Genomic DNA, 15,598 nt, shown 5'->3' with positions numbered 1-15,598 from the left:
TCCTTTTCTGGTCGGAACAAAGCAAAGTTATGCGCAGCTTTCCCATCCTATATGAAAAGCTTTAAAGCTGTTGGCCAAAATTATTTCTGGTCTGAGCATGCGCTAGGATAGGTTCTCCCTTAGTATAACTTTTAAGGATAAATACAATTATACTCGGCAGTCTTAAATTCGCGACTATTTTATAAAGGAAAATGAAGTTTGAAAAAGGATATTTATGTGACAAACAATAAAGTGCAGTGCCAAGGTTGATCGGATCTTGTTAAACAGTCGACGAATGACAAAAAACTGGTTTATTCAATAGACAGAATCCCGAAATTCGAACAAGCCATACATACGTACATACACCATTACATTAAAATGGTAAGAATAAAAATGGGTGCCTGCAATTTTAAATGTATTAAGACATGTGAAAAGTGAAATGGAAGTCCTTTCTGATAAGAAACCCCTCTTGGGGTCCACTTACCTCATTAAAAATGTTGTTAATTATTGAATTTGAGCCATATAAGCAAAAGTTCAGATACATATATTTGTACATATGTACATATATGGGGATATATATATATAAGTATTCGTTTAAATGCAGACATACTTATATATTCCTGTACACTTAGAAAAGATTTCGATTCATGTAATTTTTAACTAGCGAGTTATCTGTAAAATAAATATTTTTATTGACTGTTTAGAAGGGCTTTTGATTCGTTAAATATCACATATATTGTATATGCGTCTAACATAAAAATAATCCCCTGGTATATTTGTATTTGTATGTATAGTCAATGATATTAATAATGCACATTAAATATTGTCGTCGATAAGAAAATGTTTGAAAAAAAGGACTAATATGGCCTATTGGGGAGGCTAAACTTAATTTACTGTAGAAGCTTTAAAGGCATGGGATGTGTATACCCTTGCAAAGGGTAATATGACTTCAGCGAAGGATGCAAACATTACAAGATAAATCGTATAAAATGTACATATATGTTGAGTGTGTCGGACTGTTTTTCATTTCTCACTCTATATAATAAAACGATTTAACGATTAAGGGTTTAATGTTAAAACTACCCATAATCATCTTATTGTAAAAGTCTTATAGCTGCTGGTTTTTAAGGTTTCAAAAAACCAGTTAATACTCAATTTACAATTTACAATTTAATACTATGTACTTTTATGAAATTGCCAATATTATAATTTTGTTTATATTATAGATAACATTTGTGTTATTTGCTGCTAGTATCACCGATGCTACTGGTTCCTATATTGTTTAACCTTAAGTGTACTACATGTTTTTTGAGCTAACATAAATGCCTTTGGAGCTATGGTAAAGTCCTCACCCCACCTGTTAGCCTTCAGTTAGTATAACTGAAGTTGAAATAACTGATACAGAGTCCTTAGAATTCGGAATTTTATTGTAAACATGTTAAATATATTTTAAAACTATTTGCCATCCACAGAGCGTAATATATCACATGGGGGTTATCAGAATATTTGAGTTTTGTTTAAAACTTGTTGGGGAAAAATAAGGTTTTTAAATAAATATAATATAAACATTTATGACTTTATACATTTCAGATTAACTACACAAAGGGATATTGGCCATTAGTTCTATATTTATTTTCATTTGCAATAACCTATATAGGTAAGTAAACATAAACCCTAACAAAGCAAATCCCATAATCTTTAGGTACTTTAATTACCTGTTTTTGAATCCAACTTACATGAAGAATTATCTCATAGTTTAGTTAATTTTTTAAGCAACGAACGTTATTATCACAAATAAGTTATATTCCATTCAAAATAGATTTATAATCAGTAGGAACTCACTTTATTTTCTTCCGTTCTACACAAAATATAGAAATGAATACAATAAGCGACTCATGATATGACAAAAGATATGAAAGGGCCAATTAATAAAAGAGAACTTTCTTAACCCTTTCCAGATGGCTCATTCATATTGCCAGAGAATGACCCCCCCACTACAGCGCCAAAATTCTTATCGAGGGGTCACCTCTACAAGGTCATCGTCGGGGAGACCATCGAGTTGCCCTGCAAGGTACAGAACCTCGGCTCCTTTGTGTTATTGTGGCGGAAAGGTTCATCCGTACTCACAGCCGGACATTTGAAAATAACAAGGGATCAACGCTTCAAAATAGTTGGTGACTATAACTTGCAGATAAATGGAGTAAAGACCCAAGATGCTGGGGATTATATATGCCAGCTAGGCGATCAGGAAAATCGCGACCAAGTTCATACAGTAGAAATTTTGGGTAATTCATTTGATTATTGTGTTTCTGCCCTTGACCTTATAATATGATTTATTGTGTGCTTTAGTTCCGCCTACGCTGAGGGCTCTTCCACATAATGGTCAAGTGACTGCCCGAAAGGGAAGTACTGTTACCTTGGAGTGCAAGGCCTCCGGCAATCCGGTGCCCACAATATTTTGGTTCAAGAAGGATGTATTTTCCGGACCAACTCACTTGTCGGACAGCTCAACACTAATACTGGAAAATGTAGACCGACATCACGCCGGAACATATCAGTGTTCAGCTGATAATGGAGTTAAAGATCGGGTATCCATGGACATACAGCTGACCATTCTTTGTAAGATATATAGTTAGCGTCGGCCCCTCCATTGCAATCCTAATGAAATGTAAAATATATTCCAGCTCCACCTGAAATCACAGTGGAGAAGTCGTGGGTTCACGCAGCCGAAGGATACGATGTGGAACTGGTTTGCATTGTTCATGGCGATGTAAACTCGGAGGTAAGTTAGCAAAATTATAGAATGCTCTAGCTTTAAGTGTATAAAGTATTTGCTATGTTTTTTACTACACATTTTTATTCATTTTTAGATGCTGTGGTATCAAAACTCATTTCTCCTGGATCCAACCGATCGACGATCAATGTATCCGCGTGATGATAGGTACAGCCTAATTATTCGAAACTTCCAGCCAACAGATTTTGGCAATTATAGCTGCGTGGCTGATAATGCTTTGGGGAGAACAAAAAAGTATATTGAGGTATCTGGCCGACCGGGTCCAGCTGATTTTATTTCTCCAGCCTTAAGCGGATTTCTAGATCATTACAACTTGACGTGGACAATAGAGTCCATACCTCCGCTGGAGGAGATAAAGCTTTTATACAGACGTCTTTTGGTAATTAAAGAAAATTTATTTGTGTTTTTTAACGAATTTATAATTTAATAACGCTTTTCAGATGAATGAAACCTACCAACATCCTGGAAAATGGCATGAGTATCACATTAAGCCAACTCCAATAAGGACAGATGGTTCACACTTTTTAATGTCATATCTCGTTAAAAACTTGGAGCACAATGCCGTCTATGAAGCAATTGTTCAGGCCAAAAACAAATATGGATGGAACGAGGTATACTCTTACAGCTTAGTATATATGCATTTTTTTGTAAAACGTATTTGCTTGCTCTTCAGATCAGCGATATTCACCAGTTTTATACGCGGAACCATGATCTACTCCTCGACATCGATATGGAATATAAAATGGGAATTTCCAGTAATATTAGAATATATCCAACTCTCTGTGGAATACTTTTACCCGCATTTATGTTAGTATTCTATCCTTTCGTTAATGTTTAAAAATAACGCCTAGGTTCTATTTGCATATATAATTTAAATGGTGCCTTACTAAAACTTTAGCAAATAATTAAATTTAAATGTATGTACGTTAAGAATTCGTATTTAATGTATTGAAATCTCAATAGAAAACTTATCTCATTAGAATACTTATACGTATAATTGATATTTGATTTTGAATATTTGTAAATTAGTTCTTCCTAATTGATTTTTTTATAATTCTACATTATTTCGTTTAACTTCTTATTTATATCGTTATACTAACAAAACTACATTTTTAACTAAAGACATTCGGTTTTGCCAATTAAATTAATTTAAAATTATTGATTAATAGTTCATAATGTTCTAAGTTGTTGTAAAGATTCTGAGCAGAATGTCTTAGGCTTAGTCCCAAGTTAGACCGATCCAAGAACTGAGTACCGCATTATATTATAATTACTTTCAAAACGGATAAGATAAATCAGTCTAAATGAAATTAAATATTGATAAGAAATCATACTCCTAATTAAGGTTCAGAAAGTAGATAAAATATAGGAAAATCCCATGAGGATTACCGGTGGTAAAGAATTCGAAATAATCTAAGGAAAAGTAAGTTCTTAAAGTTGCACAAAACATATATGTACATATACAATATATCCGCAAGAATTCTTAAAGTTTTCAATTTATTCGGATCAATATCTGAATTATGTAAGGCACTTTTACCACGTTTATACGATGCATATCCCTCGTATTTATAAATTTTATTTAACATAATGACTACTTATTTAGTTGTGAGACTAAAAATCACATTTAATTTTTCTTTGTATTATTTTTATTTGAATAATAATTGTGGGATATTGTTTAACATATCGCGAGGTATACAAAAATACTTATATCCTCAATCGTATAAGCGTAGTAACTGTTGATAAAATAACACATTCGCTTTAATGGATATCTAGAATATAGAAAATATGGTAATCGGATTCTCTACAGTTGCACCGTAGGTACTGTTATTTTATTGTCCGATTTGTGAACCTTTTTCTCATAATACTATAAGACAAAAGAGATAGTCCGTGCATACAGTAGTTCACCGAAAATGTAAAATTGTTAATTAAATTTATTTATTTCATCCGAAGCACAAGCATCTTCTGTTGTAGGTAAACTGATTTTTATCTTGCATTGTGGACACTTGTAGTTACACTATTTGAAACGATGCTAGGGACATGGCAATTTACAGCTGATAAAAGCTTAGCAATTTAAACGTATACATTGCGTAGTATATACCCTCCTGTAATCATAAAATTACATAAATACATATTGCAAATCGTTCAACGATTGTAGATACGTTATAGGCATACCGATGAGAATAAAAATATAACTATAGCCATTACAAATTCGTAGAATTAGGGTAACTTTCCTAACCAAAATGTATTAACCATTTAAATAATGTATATTTACAAAAACTTTATTTAAATTCATGTATATACGCACATACAAGCATATTATCTTCTTTAAGAGCAGATTTAATCGTTTTTTTAGAGTCAGTTATATATTTATTTTTCTTTTATTTGTGAAAACCTCCGTAAAATTCATGTAAAAAGGATTTATTTTATGAAAAATACAAAATTTATCATATAAAGAATACTACAAATGATATATTATTCATAGAATACCATTAGAAACATAATCAAACGATAACATTATTAACGCATAGAAAACGAAGAAAATATACTAACGACACAACTGTATGATACAAAATAAATCTCTTAACCCGGGAGTAGTAATAATTAATAATTCTTTTGTAAGTTTATACGTCTGTATATCCCAATATATGCATATGTGTAATTATGAGTGCGCAAGCATCCTGAAAACTTGGATCGTATAATGGGCGTGAGAATAAAAATACAACTCTTTTATTTTAATGATAAGTGTTCTTAAACTTAAGCATAGAAAATATCCCATTAGTGTTATAATTTCCATAAAAGAAAGATTTACTTTACAGTAAACGTGTAAGATCTACCTACTTGTAATGAATGGCATTATACATAACAAACTTACAAAGCACGAATAAATCATTTTACTAGTAGATTAACTTACTATTTTTACGATTCCTTGGCCCCTTTTATGGCAAACACAAGTAAGTAACAGAGATTACCCAGAATGGTTTTATTACACCAAAGAAGACGCTGCTAAAGTTTCATATATTTACTTTCGGTTACTGCAACACATGTATTTTATTTATTTAGAAATTTAATATTAGGTGGCATTTAATCGTGTGGGGCTCCTTCCGGAGAAGTGGATAGAATCGAGGGCTGAGGACTTATTTGGGTGATGGTTGTCGGTCTGATGGAAAGTAATTGAATAGCTTCTAGCAGCCCATCTTGACTAGTTGATGCCAACGGCCAGTTTCCATCTGCAATGAATTTGATACGGAATTTTAAAATTGCAACTGAAGGGTCCTTTAAGAAATTACCTGAATTGTGCGAAGTATATCGTTCTGAACTAGACATTTTGTAGCCCGAAGCCTTTAGAGTATTCATTGGCATTATCCTAGTTTGGTTCCATGTTACAGTATTTCTGTCGGTTTTTGATGCCTCCCACGGCATTGACCACCTTCGCATCTGACTTTCTGGATCGGTAGAAATACCATCTATGACCTCCCCGGCAGCTGCTTCTGACCAACGGCGCTGGCCGTTTAATGGAAACAGTGGAAAGCTTAATGAAGACTTTACATTCCGGTGAAATGGTATCTTCATGGACAGCAACTGTCCGGGGTTGGGCAAGGGGCCGCGAGTGTGCTCGAAAATGGCTTGCATTGGATTTGCATCGCAAAAGTTTAATTGCGGCGAAGGACCGCGTTGTTGATCAACTACAAGCCAAAGAAAATACGAATAAATATTGGAAATACGTAATATATCCTTATACCTGGTTCAGAGATTCCAGTGGCAATTGGACGTTGATCGGTTAGGGAATTTCCCCTGGATGAATCCACCTTAGCGCCACATAAATTTGGCGATGGGGTTTGTGATCTTTGATCGAACTGATTGCTATAAAAATACGATATTAAAACTATTTTTAAACGAAAACCAATATAGTTATAGTTACCGTTGCTTCATTACACTGCAGTCCTGTTCGTGGGGGAACCCCACTGGTGATTGGCAGACAAAGCAACATGTTAGGGAAGAGAATGCGTCATAGCTGGCAGCGCAAAATTGATGTTGAATATTGATAACAGCCTGAGCATTTTCCAAAACAATCAACTCGTTGTGCTCCTTAAACCGCTTTTGCTCCATCTCCGTATTGGCAGATGGATCTACTGTCGATATAGTAACGAAGTCCTGCAGCAAAGCCAACATATGAGTCTTTACTGTTCCTGTGGCCACCGTTGTTGCTCTGCAATGGGACTTTATTTCTGTATGTCGATATTGAAGCAATTACTGGAATTCTTACCTTGCCAAATCGTTCCAGGAATTTGTCAAATAAGATGTTGTATAATTGTTGAACATGGGCTTTTCGCTCAAGGACCACTGCTCCAAAACAGCTATTGAATGGGCCAATTTCGAGCCGGCGGTGCATAAATTATTCAAAGCACTTAAATAGTTGATCCAAGCGGCAGAGCACTCGCTTAACGCCGTTTTGGCCGATATTGACGAGTTACTTCCACTACTGGAGGTCGCCGAATGACCTGAATTGTTGCACAGCTCTTCCATTTTAAGGACTTGGATCTTCTTTCTGAAAAGAAAATACTTTTTTAAATTCATGTCCATAAGATGAAATTATTGTAATTAAAGGTTGGCTTTACAATTTAGCTAAGTTTGCCCAACCAATTAGTGAACCAAAACGTATTCCGATTTGAAGTTAATTATCTCCTGGTAACTAATGAAACCAATACACATACTCTTTGCTCCGGCAAAAACACCAAGAATAACAAACATCTTAACTTATGATGCTTTCGCAAAGGGTATAAAAGGTGCCTCCATTCGTCCTTCGTGGCCATACAAATCATGTTTCTTAATAGGACTGAAACCTTTTGTTGTCTTAAAATCTATTCAGCCTACCAGGACTTGTGGACCTACCCCTCGTTTCCTTATTTTAATCTTTTACTTTAGCTATTTACTTAAAAACTTTGCCGGCGACCAAAACTCCAGTGTGGTAGAATATCAACGAAGGCAAAAAACCAAGCAGATCTATCAGAAAATACTAAATAATTTTAAAAGAAAACTCCGCTTTTAGGTAATGCACCTGGACATTAGTCTCTAAAAAGTATTTGTTTATTATTTATTTATATTTAATTATCTACAAACGTAAGTAAAGCTAAAAACAAGGACTTTTTATTCAGAATTCAGTATAATTTTAAGATTTGGTATATAATGTATTTGGTATATCGTCTTGTGCAGCACATGTTCACATTAAACAGCTGTTTATTTTTTGTTTATTTATGTGGCCTCAAAAACTAATTTTTACTACATTTAGTCCGCTTTTAAGAAGTTAAATGAATGTGTATACTATTATATTTACTATAAGTACAATTTGCGGACTTTACGCTTTCGAAACAGCCCTCGTTCCCAATGAGTTCATAGTTAGTTTCCATTCAAAATACTTTGCACCGATCAGGGAGTCCTACATCGCAGTAAAGCTAAGTAGCTTAAATGTAAGTAAAATGGACAAAATCAGTTATTATTGCCAAATGATTTCAGTCAAAAGTTACAACTCTATAAAGTATAAATACATACATACATACAGACGTATTCTTGATCAGAGGAACCCAGCAGACAAAAAGTTTGTTTATTACATTGCAAACGATAGTTTCGCGGAACTTTCGATTCAGAGTCATTAACGATAATAAAGCTAATCACCTGTCCTGGGTGTCGTGGCAGCAAATCCTATCATTTTTGGAATATATCGATTACGGACCTTTTACGACATCATTAGGGGGTATACTCCTGAGAATTCGCGATACTCGTTCGCTATTCGTCCGTCTTCAGCGGTCCGCCCGTCTGTCCGATTCTAAGCAGTTTCAGAGCTATCTGAATAAAACTTTTCATTATTATACCCTTGCAGGGTATTATAATTTCAGTCAGAAGTTTGCAACGCAGTGAAGGAGACGTTTCCGACCCTATAAAGTATATATATTCTTGATCAGCATCAACAGCCGAGTCGATCTAGCCATGTCCGTCTGTCCGTCTGTCCGTCTGTCCGTCTGTCCGTCTGTCCGTCTGTCCACCTGTCCGTTTCTACGCAAACTAGTCCCTCAGTTTAAAAGCTATCTGAATGAAACTTTGCATATAGTCTTCTATATACTCTCACTGCTATATATGTCGGAACGGGCCGGATCGGACGACTATATCATATAGCTGCCATACAAATGTCCGATAAATTTTTAGAAAAAAAATATAACTTTGCTGTTTTTCAATATTTTTGCACCATTTTTTAGATATGGCCATTTTATATTATTTCTGAATTTTGGTAAAAATTTTATGAAAATCGGACGACTATATGATATAGCTGCCATAGGAACGATCGGGAAATTAATAGGAAAAAAATTATAGCTTCGTTGTTTTTCAACGTATTTGTATCTACTCTGAGATATAGGCTTTTTTTATTGTTATAGAATTTTGGTATAAATTTCATAAAAATCGGACAACTATATCATATAGCTGCCATATAAACCGATCGGTAGATGTAGAGAAAATGTAAAACTGGGAATGTAAAACTGTAACTGTCAAACTGTAAACATAATAAGTATAGGTAAAATGTTATGAAACTCTGTGTAGTGTCTGTTTTCGGCATTATAATTTATGATATAAATATGAAAACCAATCTGCAAGGGTATACAAACTTCGGCGTGCCGAAGTTAGCTTCCTTTCTTGTTTTTATTATTTTTGCAAGTTTTAAAATATTCAAAAAATTAAAAAAAAAATAATAACTTTTCTCACAATGCACAGTGGTTCGGCTTGTATGGAGCTGCGGCCATAATTACTTCTAGATGTGCTATCGCTATGAAACTTTCACCAAAAATCAAGAAAAATGTTTTAAGTATATCCACAAAAAATTGGCCATATTGCTCAACTATATCATATAGCTGCCATAGAAACAATCTGTTAAAAATCAACATTTAGTATGAAAAACTTTTTTGTTTTTCAAAATATCTTAACCAATTTTACAGATTATATGTTTGGTACAGGTTTATATATTCCTACCAACTTTGGTTAAAATCAGATCTCTATATCGTATAGCTCCCATACAAAATTTTTATTAAATTATTTTTTTTCCAAGACCTAACTTTAATTTTTAAGTTTTTGTTCTCTTAATGAGAACGTTAGTGAAATATAAGTGCCCAAAAGTAAAAAAAAAATATTCACTTATATATTGTGTGTTTAATTTGTTCAGCAACAATCGTACGCAGCTTAAGGGGGGGTAAGGTTAATTGGGTGCAACACTCACTACTTTTAAAAAAAATGTTGTGACGAAACGGCTAAAATTAGCTTAATGAATTAAATACCATATAATAACACAACATTTGAACAATTTTTTTTTTAATTTTTGTATTAAAAAATATTTTCATGCTTACGAGTAATAGCGAATCTCCTGAGCCCCCACAAAAAAATTTTATTTTCGGTGTACATCCTATCCTAACTGTCCACAAAAACATCCGATATCAAAAAAATATATTGTATTCACTAAAGGATACGTGCCCCGAGGTACTCAGATGACGTTTTTATTTTTAACATTTTTTCCCGATTTTTTATCAACCCGGATTATTGGCGCTGGCATAATTTGACCTTGAAAAAAATAAGAAGTCGTGTTAGAATATTAACGATTACAACTACATCCGCAACTTTCCGCACCTAACTTTAACGAATTTAACATCTTAAAACTCTAATAAATTAAAAAAAATAAAATCCTTTCTGGGAATCGTGGGGGATCACAACTAAAACTTTAGGTAAACAAATTTAAGACACACAAAACAGGTACAAACAAATAGGTTTCACATATCAAGTTAGATTTTGTTAATTTCATATCAAGTTAGTATAAATTAATTTCATAAAGTAAAATAAATACCTTGAGCTTCAAAATCCATTTTAAATAATATTAATTTATCGACTTGAACAGTTACCAGACAGATTTAAAGTGCGCTTTTGCTTCGAAATATTTCACCACAGCTCCGATGCGCTGTTGAAATGAACACGTGTTCATGCTTTTGATTCTATTTTTAGAATGTACCGTTGGGTTTCCAGCGAAAAGCGGTTTGCAACTTGGTAGATTGGACATTTTAGAGACAAACTGTGTAAATTTAATTGTAATATTTTCAAATTGGTTTTTTTGATTTTTGGCCTCTGACGGAACCACTGTGCAATGTCCCTAAAAGCGACTGACTAATGTTTATTATTGTTATACCTGCGTGAACAAGCTGAAGTTATTAAAAGATACCCTTCTAATAATATCTAAATATCTGCTACAATGCAACGTTTCAGAAAATTGAATTTTTATTCTGAGTATATTGTAGCATTAATAATTGGCAAACGTGTACAAATGGTTTATGTTTGTGAGATCCTGATAAAAATGTAATGCGCTCCGTCATTTAGGTAACCGGCTGGACCATTATACCACGTCATAATTTGGCTTGGGAGTATCCAAGTGATTTCGACATCTTAAGGACCTTAGACGAAGATCCAGCATCAATTAAATTAGTTATAGAAAGGATTGAATCGCATCCGTTAGTGAAGAAGGTATTTCCCCAGCGAAGTGTACGCCGCATTCTGGCTCATGGCCTGTATGGTAACTTTACAAATGTAAACCGCCAGCCTCAGGGTGTTTTGCGGAACAGAAACTCGGATAATGATCGATCTCGCCAAGCTTGCTCAGTACTGAAAGCCAACGTTCTTTGGAAACTAGGCATCACAGGCAAAGGAGTCAAAGTTGCTATTTTTGATACCGGCTTAACCAAGAACCATCCACATTTTAGAAATGTAAAAGAACGGACTAATTGGACTAATGAAAAGTCCTTGGATGATAAGGTTAGTCATGGGACTTTCGTCGCAGGGGTCATAGCCTCATCCAGGGAATGCCTTGGCTTTGCCCCTGATGCTGACCTCTACATTTTCAAAGTGTTTACAAACTCCCAGGTGGGTAGTTTTGGTATTCTTTCCGAATATGCATGACTAATTGAATACTTTAAACCGCACGCTTTAGGTTTCCTACACTTCCTGGTTTCTGGATGCCTTTAACTATGCAATTTTCAAAAAAATTAACATACTCAACCTTAGCATAGGCGGACCGGACTTTATGGATGCACCGTTTGTGGAGAAAGTTCTGGAGCTGTCGGCCAATAATGTCATAATGATATCTGCTGCAGGCAACGATGGCCCCCTCTACGGAACTCTGAACAATCCAGGGGACCAAAGTGACGTTATTGGCGTGGGCGGCATTCAGTTTGATGACAAAATCGCCAAGTTCAGTTCGAGAGGCATGACCACTTGGGAACTTCCGCGGGGATATGGCCGATTAGGGCTGGATATAGTTACTTACGGAAGTCAGGTGGAAGGAAGTGATGTGCGCAAAGGCTGCAGACGCCTCTCAGGAACCTCGGTTTCATCTCCAGTTGTTGCAGGAGTAGCAGCCCTGTTGATCAGCGGTGCTTTCCATAAAATCGACTTGATTAACCCAGCATCCCTCAAACAAGTCCTGATTGAAGGCGCCGAAAAGCTTCCACACTACAACATGTTTGAGCAGGGCGCTGGAAAACTGAACTTGTTGAAAAGCATGCGGCTTTTGCTGAGTTATAAGCCAAAGATAAGTCTTGTGCCTCCCTTCCTTGATTTCACTTTGAACTATATGTGGCCATACAGTTCTCAGCCGTTGTATTATGGAAGCTCCATGGCCATTGCAAACGTAACGATACTCAATGGAATTTCAGTCACCAGTCAGATTTTGGGAACCCCGAAATGGATTCCAGACCTAGTGCATCACGGCCAGTTTCTTCAGATATCAACAGAAGTTTCTCCATTCCTTTGGCCGTGGACCGGATGGATGGCAGTTTTTATTGGTGAGTAATGCCTAAAACCTTATACTAAAAAGATACGTAATGCACATACATTTGAATTGCCATATTCAAGAACATTTTTAGAAAAAAACAAACTTTCCTCAATCTCAATAGCACGAAGTTGATAGCATAACAAGAAAGGAAGTTAACTTCGGAAAGCCGAAGTTTCTATACCCTTGCAGTTTTCAATTTTATCATATTTATATATTTTTATTTTACAGGTTTACAGTTACAGTTTTACATTCATAGCTTTAGATTTTTCTCTACATCTGCCAATCGTTTCTATTCTAGCTACATGATATAGTCGTCCGATTTCCATTACATTAAAACCGAAATTCTTAAATATCCCAAAAAAGAAGAAAATATGTTGAAAAACAACAAAGTTGTCATTAAAAACCGAAACTCGGAAACGAGAAAGGAAGCTAACTTCGGCACGCCGAAGTTTGTATACCCTTGCAGATTGGTTTTCATATTTATATTATAAATTATAATGCCGAAAACATACACTAAACAGAGTTTCATAACATTTTACCTATACTTATTATGTTTACAGTTTGACAGTTACAGTTATACATTCCCAGCTTTACATTTTCTCTACATCTACGGATCGCTTCTATGGGAGCTATATAGTATAGTTGTCCGATTTTCATAAAAATTATACCAAAATTCTATAATAATAAGTAAAGCTCATATCTCAGAGTAGATGCAAATACGTTGAAAAACAACGAAGTAATAATTTATTTCGATTAATTTCCCGATCGTTCATATGGCAGCTAAAAGATATAGTTCGATTTTCATAAAATTGTTGACAAAATTCTGGAATAATATTAAAAAACAGCCAAGTTATAATTTTTTTTCCCAAAATTTATCGAACATTTGTATGGCAGCTATATGATATAGTCATCCGATCCGGCCCGTTCCGACATATATAGCAGTGAGAGTATATAGAAGACTATATGCAAAGTTTCATTCAGATAGCTTTAAAACTGAGGGACTAGTTTGCGTAGAAACAGACAGACGGACAGACAGACATGGCTAGATCGACTCGGCTTTTGATGCTGATCAAGAATATACATATATACTTCATAGGGCAGAACCGTCAAACTTCTGATTTGAATTATAAAACCCTGCAAGGGTATGCAAATCTTAAAATATGATGCTCTGCGTGCGTACAGATCTAGACTATGTGTTCAAGAGGAGGCTCTAAAGCGCTCTTTTTGGCTTTTGAACAAGATTTCAAGCCAGTCTGGAGCCGGCTCTACAGCACTAAAAATTTGAGTGAAAAAAAATGAAATGCCGTTACTCATCTTGTTATTATAAGGTCTTTGTCTGTTTGTTACCCTATTTACTTATTTGTTGTCGCTTTTGATTTACCTTTAAAGCTGTTAATAAGGATGGCGAGAACTTTGAGGGTGTTTGCAAAGGAGCTATTACCTTAGTTGTTGAAAGTTGGAAGGATACGACAAACGAAACTCACATAAGCGAAGTCAAGTTGCCGCTGACCATAAAAGTAACGCAAACACCTCCCAGAAGCAAAAGGATTCTGTGGGACCAGTACCATAGCTTGAGGTATCCTCCGCGATATATACCAAGAGATGATCTAAAGGTGAAATCGGATCCTTTGGACTGGAGGGCGGACCACATACACACAAACTTTAAGGACATGTATACGCATCTACGAAATGTTGGCTACTATATTGACGTTTTGCGGGAACCCTTCACCTGCTTTAATGCCTCTGATTACGGAGCTTTATTGATTGTAGATCCGGAGAAAAAGTTCACAGACGACGAAATACTTGCCATACACGAAAACGTTTATAGGAACGGCCTAAGTGTCGTCATTTTCGGAGATTGGTATAATACAACGGTTATGCAAAAAATTAAATTCTTTGACGAAAACACAAGACAATGGTGGACGCCTGATACCGGCGGCGCCAATATCCCGGCCCTGAACGATTTGCTGAAACCATTTGGAATTGGTTTTGGCGATTTTGTCGGCGAGGGACACTTCAAACTGGGAGACCACTCGATGTACTATGCCAGTGGTGCGACGATTGTACAATTTCCAAATAACCCCGGGGATATATTGGTGGGAACCAAACTAAACGACCAAGGGCTTTCGGTACATATTAATTTAATTCATTATTCCGCATTCGATAAAAATAATGTTTCATTCTAGATTATAAATTCAAAAACTCCAGCTAAAGTGGGAAAGGAATACCTACCTATCTTAGGCATGTTCCAAACAACGGTCAACCGGGTCGAACCAATTAGCACAGAGTATTCAAAATACATCAACAGGGGTCTGTTATTCCGAAAAAGTAACAGAAGCATTAGCTTTGACAAGATGATACATAATACTCCACCTAATAGCGAAGGACGTATAGCGGTGTATGGAGACTCGAACTGCCTGGATTCGACGCACCTCGAAAAGGCTTGCTACTGGTTACTAAATGTGTTTTTAGATTTTGCCATAAACTCGCATAAATCCAGCTTGTTGCAAAATCTGAATCGAATAGGGGAGTTCAGTAAAGTACACAGAGCAACTTTACCTTTAAGAATATCTAATGATAGTATAGCCCCAGTTCAGCAGAGGAAAATTTGTGATGATATTGCCTGGTTAGTCCCATCAGAGGAGAGGGAAGTGGAAGACAATGAACCTTCTATTCACGACATTGTAACAGGCAAAAATGAAGGTATTGTAAAATCCATAAAGTCCAAACTTTTTGCTTAAACTTTTTTTTTCAGAATATGAAAACGACGTCATCCAAAAGATTTTGGATATGGAGATCACGAAGTTGTCTCCGAACAATGAATACCTTTCTGAATGCCAGGACTCCGAGTGCTTGAGAGCTTCAATTATATTTTTGATTAGTTTAAGCTTAATGGTTATAATATTATTCGTATTATTTGTAAAGCGTATATATGTATTTTGTAAATAAATTATTTTTAAAAACATCGGAACCGT

At 35.3% G+C, this 15,598-nt stretch overlaps 3 protein-coding genes across 4 annotated transcripts; 2 read left to right on the top strand and 1 right to left on the bottom strand.

Moving 5' to 3' along the window:
- Nucleotides 1-27: 27 nt before the first annotated feature.
- On the top strand, nucleotides 28-5,679 carry LOC108084772 (limbic system-associated membrane protein). Its single transcript, XM_017181091.2, has 8 exons — nucleotides 28-360; nucleotides 1,570-1,636; nucleotides 1,938-2,264; nucleotides 2,329-2,598; nucleotides 2,664-2,761; nucleotides 2,850-3,152; nucleotides 3,214-3,384; nucleotides 3,447-5,679. Exons 1-8 carry the CDS (start codon nucleotides 358-360, stop codon nucleotides 3,609-3,611), a joined length of 1,404 nt encoding a protein of 467 aa, XP_017036580.1. The 5' UTR covers nucleotides 28-357; the 3' UTR covers nucleotides 3,612-5,679.
- Nucleotides 5,680-5,769: 90 nt separating this feature from the next.
- Nucleotides 5,770-7,779, bottom strand: LOC108084773 (uncharacterized). 2 transcript variants are annotated; one of them, XM_017181093.3, is made up of 6 exons: nucleotides 7,705-7,779; nucleotides 7,038-7,319; nucleotides 6,693-6,980; nucleotides 6,513-6,634; nucleotides 6,061-6,456; nucleotides 5,770-6,000 (listed from the first exon to the last, which is right to left on the bottom strand). In XM_017181093.3, exons 2-6 carry the CDS (start codon nucleotides 7,295-7,297, stop codon nucleotides 5,855-5,857), a joined length of 1,212 nt encoding a protein of 403 aa, XP_017036582.1. In that variant the 5' UTR covers nucleotides 7,298-7,319; nucleotides 7,705-7,779; the 3' UTR covers nucleotides 5,770-5,854. The 2 variants fall into 2 exon arrangements, with proteins under 2 accessions (XP_017036582.1, XP_017036581.1); XM_017181092.3 differs by having other exon boundaries at nucleotides 7,664-7,745.
- A 231-nt stretch (nucleotides 7,780-8,010) lies between these two features.
- S1P (membrane-bound transcription factor site-1 protease) lies at nucleotides 8,011-15,586 on the top strand. Its single transcript, XM_017181083.3, has 6 exons — nucleotides 8,011-8,238; nucleotides 11,174-11,713; nucleotides 11,781-12,633; nucleotides 14,013-14,752; nucleotides 14,810-15,326; nucleotides 15,379-15,586. The coding sequence occupies exons 1-6, from the start codon at nucleotides 8,080-8,082 to the stop codon at nucleotides 15,570-15,572; spliced, it is 3,003 nt and encodes a 1,000-aa protein (XP_017036572.1). The 5' UTR covers nucleotides 8,011-8,079; the 3' UTR covers nucleotides 15,573-15,586.
- The last annotated feature ends 12 nt before the right edge of the window (nucleotides 15,587-15,598 follow it).

The sequence above is a fragment of the Drosophila kikkawai genome, chromosome 3L, assembly GCF_030179895.1.
Source record: "Drosophila kikkawai strain 14028-0561.14 chromosome 3L, DkikHiC1v2, whole genome shotgun sequence".
Taxonomy (NCBI): Eukaryota; Metazoa; Arthropoda; class Insecta; order Diptera; family Drosophilidae; genus Drosophila; species Drosophila kikkawai.
The sequence above is the reverse complement of the archived record's forward strand: the minus strand, read 5'-3'. Positions and strand labels throughout refer to the sequence as shown.